This window comes from Molossus molossus, unplaced genomic scaffold (assembly GCF_014108415.1).
Source record: "Molossus molossus isolate mMolMol1 unplaced genomic scaffold, mMolMol1.p scaffold_m16_p_3, whole genome shotgun sequence".
Classification (NCBI taxonomy): domain Eukaryota; kingdom Metazoa; phylum Chordata; class Mammalia; order Chiroptera; family Molossidae; genus Molossus; species Molossus molossus.
Genome location: NW_023425366.1, coordinates 105,585,322 through 105,602,021, shown reverse-complemented (window position 1 = coordinate 105,602,021; position 16,700 = coordinate 105,585,322). Strand labels below are relative to the sequence as shown.

The 16,700-nt window shown below is 40.7% G+C and overlaps 1 protein-coding gene across 3 annotated transcripts; it reads right to left on the bottom strand.

Moving 5' to 3' along the window:
* Positions 1-427: 427 nt before the first annotated feature.
* GDE1 (glycerophosphodiester phosphodiesterase 1) lies at positions 428-15,446 on the bottom strand. 3 transcript variants are annotated; one of them, XR_004961674.1, is made up of 7 exons: positions 15,054-15,446; positions 12,940-13,115; positions 10,721-10,826; positions 7,022-7,114; positions 3,928-4,139; positions 2,194-2,466; positions 428-616 (listed from the first exon to the last, which is right to left on the bottom strand). XR_004961674.1 is itself a non-coding variant. In XM_036279796.1 (6 exons), the coding sequence occupies exons 2-6, from the start codon at positions 13,044-13,046 to the stop codon at positions 2,319-2,321; spliced, it is 666 nt and encodes a 221-aa protein (XP_036135689.1). In that variant the 5' UTR covers positions 13,047-13,111; positions 15,054-15,434; the 3' UTR covers positions 780-2,318. The 3 variants fall into 3 exon arrangements, 2 of the variants coding, with proteins under 2 accessions (XP_036135689.1, XP_036135688.1); XM_036279796.1 differs by lacking the exon at positions 428-616 and having other exon boundaries at positions 780-2,466; positions 12,940-13,111; positions 15,054-15,434; XM_036279795.1 differs by lacking the exon at positions 428-616 and having other exon boundaries at positions 1,833-2,466.
* Positions 15,447-16,700: the final 1,254 nt, after the last annotated feature.

Here is a 16,700-nt window from a genome sequence, read left to right as displayed (position 1 = left end):
TCCAGCAGAAAGGTGCAATTACCAAATTACTCGAGGTGGGGGAGTCTCCTTTTGAGTAATCACTGTCATGAAATCTAATTGGAACTGAATTTAGAAAACATATAAGATACATTTTTAAACCAACATCCAATCTGTATTGTCATGGATTCACTTTTTCACTTATTCATTAATTCATTTCATCAACTGAATTAATTTCTTTTGCTACCATCTTTGCTAGTGGTGGCTAGTACTATTCATCCCCTTTCATTCATTCATTTCACAAATATGCGCCAAGCGGTGAACAAGTCAAGACAGTCTCTGCCCTCATATGCTTATTGTCTGGCAGGTTAACTTAGACAGTAACTTAATAAACAATAATTATGATAGGTGCTGTGATGGAAAAGTCATGGGTCAATTGGAATACAACCTGTCTATGGGGTCAGTGAAGGCAGCCTGTGGAATTGATGTTTGAAGGGATTTTTCCTCCGTCATCTAAATGCCATTTGTTTTTCTGGCTTCTACATCAAAATGTGAACTCCCTCCGAAGGCGTCATTTTTGCTGACTCGCCATATGCTAAGGGTTTATATCTCCATTCACCTCCATCTCGCCTTTACTTCTGTAAAGCCCCTGCTTCTCCTGGAGGTAAAAACACAACAGAAAGATCTAGTCTGCAGGCCTCACACACATATTTGGATGTGAGGATGCTTAACACTTGGTCTTGAGATAGAGGATGTATGTTTCCTAGGGCTGTCAAAACCAAAGAACATGGACTGAGTGGCTTAAACAACACAGATTTATTTTCTCACAGTTCTGGAGGCTAAAAGTTCTCATCATTCCAGTCATAATGTGACACGGAAATACATGCAGTTTAGTTATGTTCCATTTATTGAATAAGTCTTTATCCTATTGTTAATTTTAAAATTCAAGAAAATTTTTTGTAAATGATTGAAAATGATCCCAAACCCCATATGCATGTCCCTGCCAACACCCACTGTGGCAAAAATCAGTCTGCTTCTCACGACCATCAAGCTGTGTGGACCGGCGGCCTGCCTGCTGCCAGCGTGAGGCTGGTGACCCACTGTGACTCCGGAGGGAAGTCGTGACTGAGCTGGGGCCTGTGATCAAGGCTACAGAAGGGGCGGTAAGGAAGGAGGGGGGCATCTAGAGGAGAAAGACAGCTTTGCAATTTTTAAATTTCAGTTCACAATTCCTAAATTTAAATTCACAATAAGCCCCTCCAGAAGCTTCTGTGGGAAGGAGCTGGGAATCAAGGGCGTCATAAAGGCAGACAAGGGGATTAAGATCAGGGTCTCTGAGGCAGGCCAACCTGGGTTTGAACCCCAAGTGCCCCAAGAAACTGGAGACCTTGAGTAAGTGACTCACTTTCAGTGCCTCAGTTTCCTCATCAGTAAAAAGCAAATACCTCTAAGATTTTTGTGAGACTGAATTAAGATAATATATTGAACTACTAAAGTTCCTGGCAAACAGTTAACAATAAATTTGTTATCATAAGATCAGGTTCTGCTATGTCACCAGTTGTGTCATTTCTGAGGAAAACCCTTCCCTTTCACAGGCTTTAATTTTCTGGTGTAAAATGAGGATAAGACTAGATGTCCCTGAATTGCCTCATCATCACTTGTAGAGTAGCCTCAAAGAGTGAAACTCTGCCACCTAGTGGTCTATAGTTCTTATTTCAAGATACCACAAACAATCCCTCAGGCTGGTGTCAAGACTTCCCTGACACTTGCTCACACTGAAGCTGTTGCCCTGGTCACTGGATTGCTGACAGCAGCTTCCCTAAATTCCTTATGTCCTAGGATTTGATGCTTGATACGCAGTTTTCCCTTAGTGCTCCTTTTAATGATTTTATTAGTATGGTCACAAGTTTGACATCTATAGTACATTGATAATGTAGTCAAATACAAATATTTTAAATAATTACATAAATGTGTCATTTTAAAATGTCAACTTTGAGTGATCATGCATTTGCCATGCATTTGCATTTGCACCCCCAAATTGCATAACTCAATCTGTGCTTATCCTCACTGGGTCTTGGTGTATATCTCAGCTAGGTCTGGGCAGGAGCTGGCTGAGGCTCCTTGTGCCTTTTTGCAGACCCAGATTTTCAAGAGCAACAGTGTTGAACTCGGGTATTCCTTGGAGCGTGGTGGCAACACCAGGTTTTGCTTCGTTTCGGGTAAAAATACAATTACCAACTATTGCTTCTGTAGGCCACCTGATCCCCCATGACTCGGGCTAGCACAAGGGTTCTTCAATATTCCTGCATGAGGCCAGCAGGCAATCTATATAGCCGTGGTTTCCTCCCTTGGGGAAAAGTCTATAAGTGAGGTGCACAGTCTTCCAACATGCTGTCGGTGACATAGCTGGAACCAAGATGGGATTCGTAGTAACGTTTTTCATCAAAGGTATTAACAGTCCAACCAACAACCTGAATGCCTTTAGCTGACCACTTCTTTAAGTAGTGACTGGAAAAAGAGGAAAAATCAAATCTGTTAGAACAATAACCAGGAATTGGCTTAGGAATCTATACTAGTCACTAAGTATGGAACTCACTGAGTACTAACAGTGCTGAGAAAGAACCTCTTAACTGCCCTCAGGACTGAAATCAGAGGGAGGGGTTCTAATAAAACCCAGCTTAAAACACTTAAGTGGTTTGCTAAAGAACGACCCCCCCCATTCACCAGCCCTGGATGGTTTGGCTCAGTACTTAGAGCATCTGCCCTCGGACCTAAGGGTCGCAGGTTCTACTCTGGTCAAGGGCACATACTTGGGTTGTGGATTTGATCCCCGGCCCTGGTCAGGGTCGTGTGGGAGGCAACCAATTGATGTGTATCTCTTACATCGATGTTTCTCTCCCTCCCTCCCACTATATTTAAAAATCAATGGAGAAATATCCTTGGTGAGGTTTAACAACAACAACAAGAATCCCCCCCCACACCCTTCAAAAAGGCATATTGGAAGCATACCTGGCTTAGCCCCACCTTTCTTGGGCCTCATCTTAAACCACACTCTCCCTTTCTTTTCAGTGCTGTAGAATACTGATTTTCTTTCCATTCCTTAAAAGAAGCAGTCTCCTTCCTGTCGTAACACTTTTGCATGTGTTTCTCCCTCTGACATGATCTCCACACCCGCCCCCCTCAATTCCTACTCACCCTTCAGACCTTAGCTTAGTTGTCTCTTTCTTGGGGATGTTTGCCCCTACTCCCCTGACTAGGTAAATTTATATATGCACACTATCCTTTCCTACAAAGTGTTTATCTTAGCTGTGATTTACTGTTTTATATTTGATTAGCATCTCTCTCTTCCACTTGACTACAAACTCCATGAGGACAGAACATGGCTTTGTTTACGACAGTATCTTCAGATTCTTAATATAATACCTTGCAATACTGTAGACATAAACCAAATATTTGTTGAATTAAATGCATACATGCCTAAAATAATGAAATTTAAATTATAATCAGCTGAAATACATAGCCATAAAATTGCTAAAGGAAAGATTCAGAGATTGCCAGCACGTTAGGGAATAAGAAGTTTCTTGGAAAAAAAGGAACACGGCCTGTAATGTAGAGGGAAAGAGAGGAAAGACGGGAAATATTAGGCATCCACAGAACAGCTCCACTGTGGTTCTCACCTGGATCCTATGTTGGTTTTCAAAGGGAGCCAATCACAAGGAAACGGAATTTCTCTCTCATCAGTTTGGTAAATTCATTATTTTCTATAAAATGCACTTAAAACTAAGAATATTTGTTCAATTTGTTTGGAAATAATAAAATATGCCTAACCTCTTCCCACCTAAGAAGCTAGTGGCATTCCAACTTAATGAAGGTATGGTGGGCTTTGTGGGCGGGAAGCAATCCAGGCTGTCCATTGTTAATCCTTCCTTCCAAGAAACGTGTCAGAAGAGAAAATACTTTCCAACTTACGGGGATATAAAATCCTTTTGCATGAGGAAAGCTGAAACTCCACACAGGTACCACAAGATATTGTGCATGCTCCAATCGAGCAAAATGTCCAAGACCACAAATATGGACTGTCTCCAGAAACTATCATAGCGTGGTTTCCCATCTGCCAAGTGGCTAAGGCTCCAAGGTCTGTGAGTTAAAGCCGTTACTACATTCTGATCTGTTTGTCTCATCTGAAAAGGAATTTTGGAAAATGAAATAATTATCATAAATCCACTCTAGCTTATTTAAATTTAGCCAATATACTCATTCTGAAAGGGGGTCATAGTTGGACCCAGCCCCCATGTCTGCTAAATAATTACTCTATCATAAACCCTTTGAGAAAATGTGATAGATAAAGCATTTAATATAAGTATAAATAAGAACACATCCTTCACAATCCTAAACAAACTGCAAGTCTACCTTTAAAATCAGAAAAATCATAATCTCAGGGTCAACTTTTAATAACATCACAAGAAAAAACTTTCAATGGGATATCAATTTAAATTATGGCCAGAGATCATCAGAACTCAATGAGGATGGATCTAAGATCATTTCACGATAAGCCGGTTAGCTTTTGATCCTTTCTAGAGCAAATGGCTAAAAAGAGTGGTCAGGGTGGGAAAATGGGATGAGAAGTATGTGAGAAGAGAGAATAGAAAAGAAAAAAGTGGGAGCAGAGGCTAGGAAGAGGGCAAAGGAGAAATGTGGAAATGTGGACGGAATTCTTTCAGTCTGTGTTCTATGCTCATCTGGAGAATATATCACACATTCTAAAGGCCTCTGTGGCCAAGTAATTGGGGAAACACTGATCCAAATACCTGAAAGCCCTGTGACCCTACTGATCTCCATGACAGTTTGCGTGTGAACAGGCTACACTCTTACCGTAAAATTTTAAATGTATGCTCTGTTGGTCACTGTTGAAGAATACTATAGAACCAACTCATTATTTTGGAAACTGGTATTTTAAAGGAAAAATTAAGCATTTATTTGCCTACTGGGCAACTAAATACTTCTTTTTATAGAAGAATTTTAGTTAATACATGAAGAAATTACAGAACTAAAATATTAACATTTTGCAACCCCTAGTAAATTAAGACAATGACCACTGGCATCAATAGCAGCTGCTCACAATAAGAGTCAACCAGACATTATATGCCTTCTGATAGAAAAATACCCTAACCCCTGAAATTACCTTGCCAAGAACAACTGAACCTAATTAGATCTAGCCTTTCACTCTCACTACCAATTTACAGGAAATATGCAGGGGAGAAGAATGTGCTGAATTGTGTCACGGCTTAATTAGCAAAATCCAGATTTAGGTAAACTCTACAAGACAACCTGGTTTCTTCAATACATCACAAGGGAGGAAAAAAGAAAGAAAACTTACAGGTTTAAGATTTAAAATTATTAACAGGTAAACAGACTCACAGGTCCAGAGAACATTTTGTTGGTTGCCAGATGGGGGAATAGGTGAAAAAGGTGAAGGGATCAGTACAAATTGATTGTTAGACTGACGAACCTCAAAGGGAAGGAGGGAAGTAGGGGGGCAGGAAGAGATAAACCCAAGAACTTACATGCACAATCAATGGCCACAGACAATAGTGTGGGGAAAGGCAGAAGAGAGGATGGAAGGAGGGGGGTCAATAGGGAAAAAAGGAGGGACATCTGTAATACATTCAACAATAAAGATATGTTTAAAAAATAAAATTATAACAGGTAGTCTTTACCTGGGTCTTGATTCAATTAGCAATTTGTAAAAAACAAAAAAACTTGCCCTGGTCAGTTTGGCTTAGCAGTTAGAGCGTCAGCCTGCGGACTGAAGAGTCAAGGGCAGGTACCTCAGTTGCAGTTCTATCCCCGACCCTGGTCAGGGTCCCTCGGGAGGCAACGGGTCGATGTGTCTCTCTTACATCAATGCCCCCCCCCTTACCCCCTCCCTCCCTCCCACTCTATCTGAAGATAAAATAGAAAACTATCCTCAGGTGAGGATTAAAAAAAACAAAAACTGTACTGTTTCTGAGACAAATAAAAATGTATACACTGACTGATATTTGATGATCTTATAGACTTATTGTTAATGATTTCAGATGAAATAATAGTATTGTGGCTACGTTTTTAAAAGAATCATTTTTTAAAGATACTTAATGTGCCTTGGCCAGGTGGCTCAGTTAGTTGGATGTAGTGTAGTCCCATACACCAAAAGATTGTAGAGTTCAGTTCCTGGCACATACCTAGGTTGTGGGTTCAATCCCCGGTCAGGGAACCTATAGGAGGCAACCAATTGATGTTTCCCTTTCTCTCTCTCTCTCCCCCACCTCCTCTCTCTAAACATATCCTTAGGGTGGATTAAAAAAATAAGATACTTAATGAAATTTTTATAGATAAAATTATATAATGTCTGGGATTTGCTTCAAAATAACACTGGGGAAAATAAGGGGTATATGGATGAAACTGAATCATGGTCAGAGGGCTCACTGAACTATCATCCACTTTTATGCGTATTTTAAAGTCTCTGAAATTAAGAGTTCTTTCTTAAAGGATATATTTTATTGCCCAGCCAGTGTGGCTCAGTGAATTGGGTGTCATCCCATGGACTGAAAGGTCCCGGTTTGATTCCCAGTCAGGGCACATGCCTGGGATTGCAGGCTCAATCCCTGGTGGAAGGGGGGGTACAGGAGGCAGCCAATCGATGCTTCTCTCTCACATCAATGTTTCTATCTCTCTCTCCCTTCCTCTCTCTCTAAAGAAATCAATAAAAACAATATATAAAAAGAGAGAGTTTTTGTTGTTACTCAGTGAGACATAGAACTACATAATTTTTTCTGTTCTGAGGATATTTACCAAAATAATCGGAATGAGCATATAAACATAAAAAAGAGAGCTAAAAAGGAATTATGGTATTTTAAATAGGGGTATGAGTCCATTCCGCTTCCTGAACTTCTCTTGTTAATTTAAAAGAGGAGTTTCTTAACTGATTCAGTTCAATTCAATACATCTTATGCTTACTTAGCCCACTGCTATGATCACCACCAACTAATATAATATTGAATGCAACAAAAATGCTGAAGTTTACCTTATAGATAACTTCTGGCAAGAAAGAGCAGACCATACTATTATTGTATAGTTGAGGAAACTCCATATATATTTTCTTTAGAGCATCAGTAGCCTGTAAAACAGAACAGATTCATGTATTTAAAATCTATTAAAATGTAATAGTTTTAAGCAATAATCACTATATATTAAGTACAACCTTATCAAATAAATCAGAGGTTTACTAATATATAGGGATGATGAAAAGAGTTCTAGTAAATTCCACTATCCATTGAGATACATTTTGAATTCACATCCACAGCAGATAAAGAAGTTGGGATACTGCTGCTTTACTGTCTTGCTAACAGGCTTATCCCTTTTGTCGTATTTTTGGAAAATATGGCAAACTGTAGGCCAGTAGAGGCTGGAGGCAAAATTTTAGTATCTTTTCCCTATACCCTTGTTTAGCCACTAGGAACAGTCCTTTTATACCCTCTGCTTTTCCTAGCTGAAGCATGAGACATCAGCCTGGGAACTACAAAAGGTAGATCTCCTCAGTTCAGAGAACCGAGAGGAAATGTCACCCATCATCAACCTGAAGGTAGAAGCAATGGAACACGGGAGGAACTGGGGAGCTGGGAGTTTCCCAACTCTTCCCAAGGTGAGCAGAAATTTCTTTTTGTAGTCCAGCTAATAAATAAAGAAGTGATAGAATTAAAATACTGACATGTTGTAACCTCTAGTGAATTAATAGATTTAGCCATTGAATATAAGGCTGCTAAATCATAATTCTTGAAATACTGCTAAGTTTTGGAAAGTCCCACATACCTATAACCAAATATAAGCAACAAGATGGATCCCAAAACAGAAAACACAGAAAGTATTCATGTGACAGAGTGTGAGCTATAGTGCCCAAGTTATCTTCTTGCTGTTTGAACTACCACATGCACTGTGTGTAACTCTTCACTGACATTATTTATTTAGTTCTCACAACAACACTAGGTGGTAGTGTCTTTAATTATTCCCATTTAGCCCATGAAGAAACTGAAGCTTATCAAGGTTGAGGCTACACTGTAGTAAATCTATAATCTCGGTTCCTGTGCTCCACTGTCTCCAATTTGCTGCCAACACTTTGTTCCTTTCCACCACCACTTTGGTGAACTGGATCACTATGTTCTACCCAGTCTGGCCCAAACCGCCTGCTAAGCACCCAACCAGAAAGCTTAAATAGCTGGATTAAAAATATATATTTGTTCTTCTCCGCCCCCACCTCCCTCTTATTCTAAGAGAATAAGCACAAAGGTCAGTACAACATCAGTGAAACATCAGTGTTCCCAGACACGGGCCTTATTATGAACAAAACCTGAAGTGCTCATGAAAAAGACAGGTTCCTTGATCCCTAGATATTTTCAGAATTTCTTCTCTAGGCAGTATAGCCCAAAAACCCACATTTTAAATTGGCATTCCTGGTGATTCAAACCAACTGGAAAACCTAGAACTATCAATTTAGCAGAATAATAAATTAACCAGAGCACCATTCTCTTTTTTCTTTAAAAATAGTTTACTGTACTAAAGTTAGAATACAGAGACTTATATTTCAGATTTTTAATTTTTTTCTTTATTGATTTTTAGAGCGAGAGGAAGAAAGAGGGAGAGACAGAAACATCGATGAGAGAGAACATCGACTGACTGCCTCCTGCATGCTCCTCACTGGGGATCTGGCCCACAACCTGGGCAAGTGCCCTGACCAAGAATCGAACCAGTGACCTCTTGGTGCGTGGGTCAACACTTAACCACTAAGCCACACCAGCTGGGCTTATATTTCAGATTTTAACAATTGGTTTCAACTGTATCCTGGGATTAATTTTTTTAAATTGACATCATCAGCCCTGGGTGGTATGGCTTAGCGGTAAGAGTGTCACCTGTGGACCAGAGTCCCGGGTTCGATTTCGGTCAAGGGCATGTATCTTGGTTGCGGTTTGTCCCTGGCCCCAGTCGGGGTTGTGCGGGTGGTAACCAATTGACGTCTCTCTCTCATGTCAATGTTTCTCCCTCTCCCTCTTTTCCTCTCTCCCTCTAGCTCTGACGATTAATAAAAAAAAAAAAAAAAAAAAAAAAAAATCCTTGGGTTAGGATTAAAAACAAAACAAAAAACTGACATCATCAGAATTCTAAACCAGTAGACGGCCATTACTGATAGTAACTATTGCTAGCTAGGGGTAAATATGCAAGTTGTCTAGATGCGGAAAAAAAGTTTTTGTACTTGAAAAGCTGGTTATAAGAACAAATGTACTCTGAACCATATTTTCCCACTGCTTTCCATTGCAATATGTTTTTGAGTAAAAGTATATGCTCTAAAATATAAGCAAAACTTTACTTAGAAATGTCATACATATTTGAAAAAAATTATAGTAATTTTCTGATAAAAATATAACTACTCAAATCATAGAGTAACAAAACTATACATAAGAGATAGAAATCCTACAGAAGGGAAAAATCTGTGTAAAAGATAAATATCCTATTAGCTACCAGAAGCTTTAAATTTCATCCACAGTTGTCCAAGACCTTCTTTTATTTATTTTTTTTTAATCCTCACCTGAGGACATTTTTCCTTTTTTTTTTTTTTTTTGGTTCATACAGTGGGAGGGAGAGAGACGGAGAGAGAGAGAGAGAAACATCGACGTGAAAGGGACACATCGAGTGGTTGCCACCCGCACAACCAACCAGGGCCAGGGACAAACTGCAACCAAGGTACATGCCCTTAGCCAGAACCAAACCCAGGTCTCTCTGGACCGCAGGCCGACATTCTAACCGCTGAGCCAAACTGGCCAGGGCTAAGACCTTCTTTTTTTTTTTTAAATCTTCACCCGAGGATATTTTTCTATTTATCTTCAGATAAAGTGAGAGGGAGGGGGAGAGAGAGAAATATCAACACGAGAGGCGACTGGTTGGCTCCAGCGCGACCCCGACCCAGGCCAGGGACGAATCACAACCGAGGTATGTGCCCTTGACTGGAACTGAACCCTCAACTCATTGGTCTCCGGGCCAACGCTCTAACCGCTGAACAAACCGGCCAGGGCTCCATCTAAGATCTTTAACAGACAAATGAAACTGGTCGTGCCCTGGCTGGTTTGGCTCAGCGGTTAGAGCGCCAGCCTGCAGTCCACAGAGACCCGGGTTCGGTTCCCGCTAAGGGCATGTACCTTGGCTGCAGTTTGTCCCCGGCCCTGGTTGGGTCGTGCGGGTGGTGGCTACTTGATGTGTCCCTTTCACGTCGATGTTTCTCTTTCTCTCTCTCTCTCCCTCCCGCTCTATCTGAATAAAAAATGGAAAAATATCCTCAGGTGAGGATAAAAGAAAAAAAGAAACTGGTTGTATCCAACTCCTGAATTCCTTTTATGAGGTTACTTGAAAGGTCTGTTTAAGAAGTGCCTCTTTATTGTTTATTTAATATCTTTGGCAATTGCTTTAGGCAAATAAGAGAAACCTGACTCTTATATTTTATGCTAGTTTTAGAATATCGGGGGTTGTTAAAAGGTTCCATCAAAGTTTAAAAAGTTTAAAAGATTCTATAATTTACGGTTTTCCTTATAGATGTGGATTTTTGCATTGTATATTTCCATTAAGCAACTGTAAGTAATAAAAATAATTTAAGAAGAATAAATAGTAAAACAGATAGTTTTAAAAATGACTAGCAATTAAAAATGCCTTGTTTACAAAGTGAAGTCTATGGTTTAAATACCTTATTTGCATGGCCCTTGACATCAAAGAAGATTGTGAGGTTATGGTTTAGGGACTCTGCAACTGCTTCTCTCAGGGTAGGGATTTTTTCATCAGGAAAATCATTCCTATGAGAGAGGGAAAAGGCATAGTACATTGTAGGAAAAAGAAAAACATACAAGTTTAGTGGAAAAGACATTTAACAAATGTCTCCCAAACAAAAGGAAAGAGTGTTTCCCCAACTTCCTTTCTTAACCACACTAAAGTCCAAGGATAATTTACTATTTGGACTTGAACCAAAGTACAGATATTCTTGACCAAAGAACAGCAACAACAACAAAAATCATTTAATTTTTAGGAAATCACTCGATTTCCACTGAATTAGTAATATAATCAGTAATTCTACTCACCACGGGCAGAGTCTATGCCACCTTAGGAAACTCAGAGACTTGATTTTAAGATTGCAATTGCCCTAACAGAACCTCTCCAAGAAAATTCCTAGGAATATATCAATCTGTTGACTGTACTGTCATTCATGTAAGTACAACTGTTTAAAATAAATAATTTTCTAATACATAATTTTCTGATAAAAAAAAAGGAAGTTAAGCCCTGGCCTATTTGGCTCAGTGGTTAGAGCGTCAGCCTGCGGACTGGAGAGTCCTGGGTTCGGTTCCTGCTAAGGGCATGTACCTTGGTTGCAGTTTGTCCCTGGCCCTAGTTGGGGTCGTGTGGGTGGCACGACCCTCTCAGTGTGTCTCTCTCACACAGATGTTTCTCTCTCTCTCTTCCTCCCCCTCTCTCCCTCCCACTCTATCTGAAGATAAATGCGAAAAAGTCCTCAGGTGAGGATTAAAAATAAAAAGAATTTAAGCGCCTAATATATTAAGAAATTGACTTTTCTCACATAAAATTTCAGTGTACATGATTTAACTTATGCTAGTTCAACAGTATTACTTCAACTGTAAGATCTTGGCTTTAATGAAGTGATAAAGATAATTTAAACAGTGCAGGCAATTCTGCTTGCCACTCTACTCAATGCCTATCCCCTGGAGTGAGAGATGTAAATCTATTCCTTGGTCAGTCTTGGCTTCCACACCCTCCTCACAGGATGACCATCTTACCACACTGGGTAATTCTAGAGAAAATAACTATTTTTTCTATAACATGGTCCCTAAACACAAGCCAATTACTCTATTTGGTGTTCAAGCAAACATAACCTATTCCAATTGTGGAATAAAGACTGGTCATGTTAAAGATATAAGGATGGTATACTAACTTTGATAGCACACTTTCTTAAAAGGATTTTAAGAGTAAAACTGACCCCAAACCCTGATTGCTTTTTAAGTAAACATCTTATGTGCAATGTCACTCACATTAAAACCAGCCTTTCCCTTTCATGGTGCAGAGTGATGAAATATCTGATTGCTACAATAAAGAGTAATCCCAGCAGCCTGGACTCAGAACTTTTTAGTGTTATCAATATTCTTCCTAGACTAAAGCATGATTTCCTTTGACTGACTTTTAATTTCTTTCAGATCCTAGAAAAATGAAGTTTGAATCATCTTTTAGGGAGGACTATAAATCACTGGGTGGAATACTCAGTACTCAAGGAGTACTCATCATTGTCCAGAGAATTGATATGACACGAATAACAGTAAGCACACATTTTTCAGTATTACCAAGAAAAAACAAGAGGAGAGGGATTTAAATAACTACATTTCAAAGTATATTATTACCCAGTATACCAATTCCAAGGTGTCTATAGCTACTAATGGTAGGAAGGGTGTGGGTTCTATGGTCACATACATTTGAGAAGCACTAAATTAAAGGTAAGAATTGACTGACATGGACTATTTATTTCCCAGGGGGTTCATCTACAGTACAGTGTTTGATCTTATTTGATCATAGAACTTTTTCTTGGGGAACATGATATAGGACTAGCTCAGATATACACATATATAATTTACATGGCAGTACAAAGTAATTGACTAGACAGAGTACTGTCTTCAGAACAATTTCAAGGCGAAATTTGGCCTCAGTGGAAAAAGATGAAAAACATCAATTTCTGTTGTTCCTGGCACCTGCTTATTACTTGGAAAACCTGTACATAGTAAAACACACACATACACACACACACACACACACAAACTCTCTGGAGCAGAAGATGTAACTTGAAGGTGCCAATATGTGTGATCTCCAACAAAAGCTGAAGATGTGTTTAAGTGACAGTCAATAACTTACCTTAATCTGTGATTTGCTGCAGGATTAAGCTTCCTAATTTCTTCAAATGTCAAATCACACAATCGACCAGTGCCATCTGTCGTCCTATCCACTGTGTTATCATGCATTAAAACAGGAATCCCGTCAGAAGTAAACTCAATGTCCAACTCCACACCTGATGCTCCATTCTTAGCTGCCTTAACAAAAACATCAACAATGTTAATATCAAGTGTCATTTTGCAATATAAACACTCAAGGCAACCAATAGGGCTGGGTAAATAAACTGATTCCTTTCACGTTTAATTTATCCATTTCTCAATTGATGAACATTTTTGTTGTTCCCACATTTTTTTTTAAATCCTCACCCAAGGACATGCTTAGAGAGAGAGAGAAAAACATCGATGTGAGAAACAGTGATTGGTTGCCTTCTGTATATGCCCTGACTGTGGATGGAGCCTGAAACCCAGGCATGTGCCCTGACCAAGAATCAAACTGGCAACCTTGTAGTGCACAGGACAATGCTCAACCAACTGAACCACACCGGCTGGATGTTGGTTCCACTCTTTGACCATTATGAGTAACACTATGATCATTCATACACAAATTTTTACATTTTAGTTCTTTTGAGTATATAACTAGGAATTGCTGGATCATACAGTTACTCTATGTTTCACCTCTTAAGGAACTGCCAGACTGTTTTCCCACCAGTAGTATACAAAGGTTCTAATTTCTCCATATCCTCACCAACACTTGTTTTTTATTATAGCCATTCTAATCAGTACTTCATTGTGATTTTGATTTGCATTTTCCAGATAACAAATTCTTATCAAGTGCCTACTATGTATCAGCAGTGAGGAGTGGTGAGCAAGAAAGAAAAGGATTGTGGATCTTACATTTTAGTGGAGAGAAACGGACTACAAACATGTTACATGTAAATTATGATAGTGATAAATGTTTTGAAAAAGAAAATAGAGAGTAATATGAAGGTTAAAGCAGGTAGGGGTAACTAAACAAGGCAGCCAGGAGAAGGCCTCTCTAAGGATGACATTTAACACCAATCAGGAAGAATATATGTACCCCCATGTTCATAGCAGCACTATTTACAATAGCTAAGACCTGGAAACAGCCCAAGTGTCCATCAGTAGACGAATGGATAAAAAAGCTGTGGTACATAAACACAATGGAGTACTATGCAGCGGTAAGAAAGAAAGATCTCTTATCCTTTGAGACGACATGGAGGGACCTGGAAAGTATTATCCTAAGTGAAAGAAGCCAAGCAGAAAAAGACAAATACCACATCATCTCACTTATATACGGAATATAATGAACATAACAGTCTGAGGAATACGGCAGACCCAGAAACATGGAAGTAGGGCACAGACTGACATCCCTCAGAAGAGGGGGTGGGGGTGGGAAGAGATAAATCACGGAACTTATATGCATGTATGCATAACCGATGGACATGGACAACAAAGCCAGGATGGGGCGGGGGGGGTGGGGGGTGCCAATGGGGTAAAAAGGTAAAATATCTGTAACAAAAAAATAAATAAATAATTCATAAAAAAAAAAAAAGAATGACATTTAAACTGAGACCATAATGATAAAAGGGAGTCAACCATACAATCTGGGAGAAGAGTATCCCAAGCAGAAGAAATGGCAAGTATAATACAAAGGTCACAAGGCAGGAGGGAGCCACAAAGTGATCTAATCTATTGATTCTTGGCCTAAAGCGCTTACATTTGTGGAGGTCTTATCAGTCATTCCTTATCCCATTACTCTATTTCTTCATTGCATTCTTCGCTCTCTTAAAGTGTCTCGTTTATGTATTTACTTGTTTAAGGCCTGTCACCTTGACTCCAATGCAAGTTCTGTGAAAGCAGGAACCCTTTCTGTCTTGTTCATGTCTATCTTCTCGGTGCCTGGTACATAGCAAATATGCAAGTACTTGCTGTATTCTATAAATACTTGAAGTCGGGAGAGTTTCCAGACTTCAAAGGGATCGAGGGCCACTTCAATGTCTTCCTGGAGGACGAATGGAGTAATGGGAAGGCTATCGTGAGAAGACTGGGGAACCTTTGGAAACACAAGCAGAAGTCCAAGCTCCCAGGAGGCGCGCGAGGCACCGGGGTGCTCACCTGCCGTATGGCCGCCAGCGTGTTCTCGGGTGCGTCGTGGCTGCCGCCGCGGTGGGCGATGGCGGAAACGCGGTCCCGGGGCTTGAGCACCTGCAGGGCCCTGCGGGAGGGCAAAGGCTCAAAGCTGAAAAGACGCAGAAGGAGGTAGAGGCTGCCAGTGGAGAGGCAGGCATTGAAGGGGCTGCGTGTCAGCAGCAGCAGCAGCAGCAGTAGGAAGGAGAAGGGGCCCAGGAGGCCCCCCTGTTCCTCCCACAGCCACATGCCGGCGCCTGCACCGGCACGGACTGGAGTCCCGGACCCGCCGGGCTCCCGGGACTAGAGAACGAGAAGCAAGGGCCAGAGCCCAAGGAACTCACCGCAGGAGCACCCTTCGAAGGGTACAGCGCCCCACAATGGCGGCGGCGGCGGGCACATCCGGAGAGGGAGCCAGAAGACCAGCCAATCAGGGCCGGGATCTCCCAAGATCGGGGGCGGAGCCACTGGATAGCAACGGAGGCCGGCCCAGGTCCCAGGCTCAAGTCCCAAAGTGGCTTTGGGGTTATTCTGAGGTCTGGACTGCAACTCGGCTCTCATACTCCAGAAAGGGAGGGATGCAAGAGCCAGTGTACGACTGCAAAGGTTCTTAACGATGCTTTCATTCTACCCTCGAGGACACTGTCCAGGGAGCCTCGAAGGGGCAGGACGCTTTTGACTATTTATGCAATTCAATTCAAGGTGTGCCAAACACTAATCCGAGTGCTCAGGACACAGAAGTGAACAGGACTGACGGGGTCCCTGCTGTCCTGGGGCTTACATTCTCGTGGTGGTGGTGGGGGGATAATAGTGTTAGGGAGTACAACCAACATTTATAGAGCCCCTGCCATGTTCCAGGTTCTGTGCGAGCAAATGCTTCATGCATTATTTCATATTTTCACAACAGCCTGGGTGGGTAGGAATTATCTCAGAGGACTGAAATCAGTCGACTTTAGAAGGATTTTTCAGATTCTAAGGAAATGAAAGAACATAGCAAAAGGAGGCATGATCGGATTATAATACAGAAGGGATTTTAATGATTTCCTCATTTCACAGATGAGGAAACTGAGGCCAGAAGAGGTGAAGTGAATTGGACTGACATCAAGCCACCCCAGTTTTAGGCCAGTGACTTTTCTACAGCTGTTCCTCCTTCCAACCTTATTTCTCCACCTGCGAAAGGCTAATAATGGGGTTTATGTACCAGGCACTGGGTGAGAATTATGTTGCTCCTCATAACTACCCTTGTGACAGTCACTTTTAAAACTCTCATTTTACATATGTAAAGTATGCACAAGAAGGAGGCAGGAGGTAAAACCGAGTTGGGACATGAAAGAAGCCACCAAATCATATTTCAGAAAGCTGATAACATGTTTAGATACAGAAGTTTGGCAAAACATTCAAGGTTCTTCCTGCCATCTTGAACCTATTACCTTTCTCAGACGTTATTTTCCCACTGATTTGCAAAATACCCTTTTGCAAAAGGGTAAGGGATATCTTAAATCTTAGAGTTGGCATCTAGAATTCTACGATTTTTTATTTACAGAAAAAAAAATTGGTGAATGTCGCATGTTTTCCAACGACCACACAGAAAAAGGAAGGTTGCCATTCTAATGGATTGTAATGGTAGAGGCATTT

What these genes read in the sequence shown, in the direction of transcription:
- GDE1 (XM_036279795.1), bottom strand. Translation starts at nt 15,314, where the DNA reads ATGTGGCTGTGGGAGGAACAGGGGGGCCTCCTGGGCCCCTTCTCCTTC. An exon ending in GCAGCAAATCACAGATTAAG is followed by an intron (nt 10,827 to 12,939) that starts GTAAGTTATTGA and finishes CCTCTCTCATAG; the next exon opens with GAATGATTTTCCTGATGAAA. An exon ending in CAAAAGGATTTTATATCCCC is followed by an intron (nt 2,467 to 3,927) that starts GTAAGTTGGAAA and finishes CTCTTTTTCCAG; the next exon opens with TCACTACTTAAAGAAGTGGT.